General features: G+C 44.5%; 1 protein-coding gene across 1 annotated transcript; it reads left to right on the top strand.

The window, feature by feature from the left end:
• Positions 1-897: 897 nt before the first annotated feature.
• LOC119354519 (MD-2-related lipid-recognition protein ROSY1-like) lies at positions 898-4,038 on the top strand. The gene is made up of 4 exons (XM_037621237.1): positions 898-1,067; positions 1,190-1,291; positions 3,288-3,445; positions 3,613-4,038. Exons 1-4 carry the CDS (start codon positions 968-970, stop codon positions 3,718-3,720), a joined length of 468 nt encoding a protein of 155 aa, XP_037477134.1. The 5' UTR covers positions 898-967; the 3' UTR covers positions 3,721-4,038.
• Positions 4,039-6,612: the final 2,574 nt, after the last annotated feature.

The following is a 6,612-nucleotide window of genomic DNA, read 5'->3' as shown; positions in this document are numbered from 1 at the left end:
TTGTACATCGATAGGCTAGATGTGCGGGTCATTTGCCAGGGTTGGTTTCATAGCAATGACAATTAAGACTTTGATTGTTAACTACTACTCCCTCCTATCTATATAGGGACTAATGTATTTTTAGGACCGCCTTTGACTATTGACAAGATTAATAGTACATGACATGCACAATGTGAAAATTATATCATTGAAAGCTCCTTTCACACACGAATTTAACGGTGTGCTTTGTGTAAGTTGCATGTCATATATTATTGCTTTAGTATTCGATCAAAGTTAGCCTCGAAAACCGCATTAGCCCTATATAGATGGAAGGAGGGAGTATAAGAGCATGATTAATAGTATAGCCAGCTGCTGGCTATAAGCCAGTGCCATGTCATCTACAGCCCATCTTATAGTCAACATGTATAATAGTAGATCAAAAGAGTGTACTACTTTTTTATTATGTGGCCCACCTTTCATTCTTACAAAATGCCTAGGAGCACGTACTAGAGCTGGCTCTTCACGAAGAGCCCGTTTACCTTCTCTCTCCTTTTCTCTTTCCTTCAACTAAACAGAAATATACTAGTTTATTTTTTATAGCCCGCTAACTCATTTTTATTATACTTGCTCTAACAAGTGATGCAAAGGTGACGTGCCTGATCCGGTCCAGCTTGACCGGATGTAGGATGATCATCTTGCAATAAAAAGTACTCTATGAATAAAAAGTTTCGCCAAGGAACCATCCGTGCTACAACTGCTTCGATAATCACAGTCCTCCTCGGAATTAACTAAGACTGTCAATATTCTGGCTCCACGCGTCAGTGTCGCCAGCCGACCAATCTTACAAAGCCAAAACGAACACGCGAGAAGAAGGAAAACTGACACGAACTCTCTTTATCCCCTCTCGACTTATTTTATAAAACCAGGCCAGGAAAACCTCTCACCTCACAAACAAGTCCCCCAACTCTCCAAGTCCAACCCCACGACCATGGCGACCAAGCAGAGCCTCCTCGCCGCCGCAGCCGTCTGTCTCCTCCTCCTCCTCCCCCTCCCGGCAGCCTACGCCGTCACCGATGTCGAGTACTGCAGTAAGTAGCAGCCCAGGAGTTCTGCCCCCGAAAATCTCGTCTTTTACAGCCACTTGGGGTTCCCGGAGGTGGAGATTTCGTGTGGATTTGCTAACTTCTGTTGCTGCTGCTGTGGTTTGCAGATAAGGGCAAAAACTACCCGGTGAAGGTGAGCGGCGTGGAGATCGTGCCTGATCCGGTCGAGCGCGGCGTGCCGGCCACCTTCAAGATCTCCGCTACAACAGGTAAACCTCTCTCTGGGCGTAATTTATGTATGCTTTTATTTCCTTGCGTGTTTGCCTACTTTGTTCTGCCATGTATCTGGTCCACTAGTTAGGGCTCTGGAAGAAATTACCAATCGGGAGTTAAGCTTTGTAGTATATCTGAACTTAAATGTTATGGGCTAACTTTGTGTGCGGTTATTGGGACATAGTTTCTTCTCTAAAATAAATAAATAAAATTATTTCGCTTGCTTTGTGTATATTTAAGATCGGGTTTTTCCTGCTTTGCTTTCTAGCCTTGTGGCTGTGAAGTTGTGATCGGTGAAGTCTCTAGCTATGAATAAATAAATAAAATTATTTAGCTTGCTTTGTGTTTATTTAAGATTGGGATTTTTCTGCTTTGCTTTCTTGCATTGTGGCTGTGAAATTGTGATGGGTGAAGTCTCTTGCTATGAGCTTTAGCAAATGGGTGCTTTGCTTTGTGTGACTTATATGATCCATTGCTGTTAAGAGGCTGTATTTCAGAAAATTACTACTCCCTCCGATCCATATTAATTGTCGCTGATTTAGTACAAAGTTTGGAGGGAATACTTCTTTGAAAATCTGTGAAGTTCTTCAGTCGGTGCCACCATTTGTAGTTTATGCGCGACAGCAGTCTGTAGAATTATAGCCCCTTAGCTGGCGATAATCTCTTAAAACTTCGTCTGAGAAACTATTTTCCCATGTACAGAACCAAAGAGTCCTTGACATGAATATTTTTCAAGGATGGAAGATTTCTTATAATGAGTAGTTGGCTCTAGATATATAACCCTTAGCTGGCGATAATCTCTTAAAACTTAGTCTGAGAAACTATTTTCCCATGTACAGAACCAAGAGTCCTTGGCATGAATATTTTTCAAGGATGGAAGATTTCTTATAATGATTAGTTGGCTCTAGATATATAACCCTTAGCTAGCGATAATCTCTTAAAACTTCGTCTGAGAAACTATTTGCCCATGTACAGAACCAAGAGTCCTTGGCATGAATATTTCTCAAGGATGGAAGATTTCTTAATATGAGTAGTTGGCTCTAGATATATAATTCATTGGAAAAGGCATGGCAGTTGGCTCTTGCCTATTAGTACTGCAGATAATATAACTATATGTACACATTATCTGTCTTTTATTCCGTTTTTACTACACATTGTATGGCTATATATTGATCCATTAAGTCTTTTATTCCCTTTTTACTGGTTCTCGCAGAAGTTATTGAGTCTCTGTACTTTGCTGAGTCCTGTAATGTGCTGGCCAGCATACAAAATGGTCATTTATCGCTGTACCAGAATAGTGCAAACTTAAGAGCAGCTTAATCTTACCTTTACTGCAAAAGGTAAATTGCAGCTTTGAGTAGTGTGCAGCAAGAACGTTGCTACTGGTTCTACTAGTCAATTGATTCTGGCAAGCATTGGCTAATAGTCTGTTTAATTGAGTTATGTTCGTGTTGCCTGCCTTAGCATTCACATGTGGAAAGTGACTGATTGAGTTCAGCATATGGCGACTGAGATCATCTAGTGATCATCCTTTTGCGACACCAAATCAGAATTCCATCTCATGCATTGTGAGGGTCTGTATGTGATGCAAGGAATATTTGGTCATGCCATTCAAACATTGAGAATCATGTTCTGATTCATGCCAACTTTCCCTACTTCAAATGGGATTCTTAACGTGTTTTGTAAGTGGCCAGTCGTATGTGCTTCTTACTCCATAGATCTCTAATTTGCCTGTTGGATGGAACCTTTAGGAACTCCCCAATCCTGATAATCATTGCCTTTACTTTGAACTGCAAAAACATCTTACATTTAGTTACAGAGGGTGTATATGTTTACCATATGAGCTATGAATGGTTCTCTACTCTCCAGTTAAAATCGTAAGGTTATGGTGCTTATCTTATCATGAGTCAAATTGACAGCACATGTTTTGTTTATTGTCCTTCCCCATGTAGAATTATTGTTTTTAATGTCTTTCCATGTCCTTGTGTGCAGATAAAAACATCACCGAGGGGAAGCTGGTTATTGATGTTAAATATTGGATCTTCAATGTTTACTCTGAAACGGATGACATCTGTACGAAGACCCAATGCCCGGCAACTTCTGATTTTGAGCTATCTCACTCGCAAACCTTACCATCAATCACTCCACCAGTAAGATTTCGTTCAGCACATTTACTTCTGTTTCTGAATTATGATGTGCATATTTTCTCATTACTGGGCATTTGAGCCCAGGGCATGACAGATGTTCATCGAATTGTTTGTATCAGTTGTCCTCCGATTTTTTTTGACCGACACGCGGTCATTTTGCTCTGTGGCAGGGTTCTTACACCATTCAGATGAAGATGCTCGGAAAGCACGATGAGGAATTGAGCTGCATCTCCTTCGGGTTCAACATTGGCTTCCTTGCGCCGGTTGCCTTGAGTTGAAGGCATGCACGGGTTGCATGCGGAACTACACACTTGTGGATTGTAACTCTAGAAACCTCTTTATCCTAGTATATGTTTTCTGTGTAACACTCGTCGGTGCCGCAACACTTTGTGTTCGACTAAGAAGTTTTTATCAAGAGTTGAACATCACAATAAAATGAAAATCTGGTGTAATGAGACATGGAACCGTGTTAGTTTCTGAGAACATCAGCTCTGGGCGCTCAGAGAAAATTCTGTATTAGTTACTAGTAGTACATTTTATGTTGTCTTCTTCAAGAATTATGTCGGTTGTTGCAGTACCAGGCGACTGAACACTCAGATTGTTTCAAGTTTGCATGTGGCCACGGGCAAGAGCGTTGAAAAATTTATGTCCCAGTACAACATGGGTTGGGGTGGTTGTTTGGAGAGAGGGGGCTTATTTTGTTAGAGATGCATTCAGTATGTAATATAATCCTTAAGGGTGTGTCTAGGACTTCTACCTGATGTCCACTATGTTTGTGCTTTTTTTTTTGCTGCATTATTTATTGGAGCTTAGATGTGGGGAAAATATACTTAGATGATACGGTGATATAGACTTTCGGGAACCGTCGGATCTTAGATCCAGGGGTTGCTAGGAGCTCACAAACTTTTTACAAAAAAGCCCCTCTAGAGTCTGCAAATTACGAATCGATCTTAGAGCAATGAGGCTATCCACGTTAGCGTTTTTTTTTGTTTGGAGAAACTGTGCGTCGTTGCGAACGCATCCCACCCCCTCGTCTCTTATCCATCCCGCCCCACCGCTCTCTCTTCCTCTCCCTCTTCCTCCCCTACCACTCATGGTGTCGTTGCCGGTGACGAGGCCAGGCGGCCGTGGATCCGGGAACAAGAGCAGCGTGCCCCTGCCGTAGCTGCCCCGTGTCGTGCCACACATGGAGTTGCTCCGCCCGCATTGGCTGTGGGTTCGCACACGAACACGTCATTGTGTACCTCCAATGCCGAGGGTGATACACCGCAGCTCACGTCGAAGGAGACCCGTCCGAAAGCGCGGTATGCAAGCAATCCGGCGGGCGTTTTTGAAAACCCGAAACCCCACACGCCCGGGAGGGACCCTGTCAGGGCACGCGGCGGCTATGGGTTTCCCTAGGTCAACCTGATCGCCCCTAGGGCCTCGAGGTTCGCCGCCCTGCAACTAGAAGAACGAACGAAGAATGAGAAAGAAGATATGAGGGAGAAGATAGAAGTAAAGGTAAAAGTAGTAGATTGATTTGTTCAGTTGTGTGTTGTTCAATCGGCCGTCACTCCTTACATATATATGAGGCGGCTGGACTTGCCGTACAAGAAAATGACTCAAATCACGTCCAAATCATCAAAAGTTACCCTAACTCGGACTATAAAGTTACCCCAACTCGGACTATGAGGGTCGGAACTTCCGGGATCAAATTATATCAAGTAGCCCTTTTTTACTGAATCTACAGGTCTCATACGACTTCGGATCATGATGGTTTCAAAAGCAAAGTTGTAGATCTTGCAATGAAGGAACTCTTTAGTTGATCACTTTTTCATCCGAGGTCATCTTGAGGTTGAATTCGGGCCCGCAAATTTGCAAATAATATTAAAACTCCGGTTTTCGGGGCGCACCGCATGCAAACTTTCGGTTTAGCCCGAAACCTCCCCGGAAGTTGCCCGGAACTTACATGGCAGACTTTTGCAGCACACTGTTTTGGCTCTAACTTTTGCATATGAACTCCAATTTAGACGTTTTTATACCCAAATCGACTGTTTTGACGAGACGAACACAATTCATGTAGAAAGTTTTTCTCATATGAGGCAATCTTGGGGGTGTAATCAGCCAAATAGTGTTCTGAATACAAAATCTCAGTACTTCGAACACAACTTCGACCTTAGAGATGAGACCGGATGGCTATGGCCGAAATATTAAATTTCCTTCTTTTGACGATACGAAACTTTCTCACTTCGAGCACTTTTCCATTTGAGGCCTTCTTAATTATGTTTTCGACCATGCCAAAATCTGGTGTCAACACCGCGTGAGCAGGAGCACCAGGGGCTGCCCCCGGCCGCGCATAGATGGGCACCTCGCGTCGCGGCTGCCCCGTCGCGCTGCGCGTGAAGGTGCTCCATCGGCCCGCATCGGCAACGCAAGCAGGAGCGCCAGGGGCCACCCCGACAGTTCGGTCCTCCTGCGAACCATACTGCCGTACGTGGGGTACTACGGCCATACATGGCCAACTCATGACTCGTGGTATTCTGCCATCAGCTACACTGCATGAATACAAGATCTCTAGCGTGACAGCGTGCTAAGTTCTTAATCTCTCCAACGAGAGCGTGGTGTTGTGATCTATCTGCCGTTGGTGCTGTGAGCATCGCCACCGCCTCCGCGTTATCTAACTCCACAATGATAGGCATCGTGGTCCTATGTAGAGCAAGGTCCAGGCCTTCTCTACAAGCTAAGAACTCCGCCTCCGGCGTGCTATCACATGTGCGGATTTCTTTGCATGCGTTGAAGACGATATCCCCTCTGTCATCTCGAAGGATCATACCTTCGCCTGCTGCTCCTGTGGCTGCAATGAAACTGCCATCGATGTTAAGCTTGGTCGCGCCCGTGCTAGGGGGAGTCCAGCATGCCCACACCCTATCCCTCTTGCTGGGTTCCGCACGCTGTGGGGTGGCACAGACAACCATCTTCCCCTTCTCCATGTTGGCCGCCGGGTATTGCTAAATATATAGGAGGGAATTGGTGTACACATGTAAGATCCGATGAGAGGCCTCAACCGGGGGCGGTGGTTTGTTATGGGTAATCTCATTACGAACATGCCACACTCACCGCATGATCATGAGTACCACCAGTCTCGCCGTCTCATCTAGGGGTTCCAACAGTGCAAAAAGCCACTTTGG

This window comes from Triticum dicoccoides, chromosome 2A (genome assembly GCF_002162155.2).
Source record: "Triticum dicoccoides isolate Atlit2015 ecotype Zavitan chromosome 2A, WEW_v2.0, whole genome shotgun sequence".
NCBI lineage: Eukaryota > Viridiplantae > Streptophyta > Magnoliopsida > Poales > Poaceae > Triticum > Triticum dicoccoides.
Note: the sequence above shows the minus strand (reverse complement) of the source record. Positions and strands in the feature narration are given on the sequence as shown.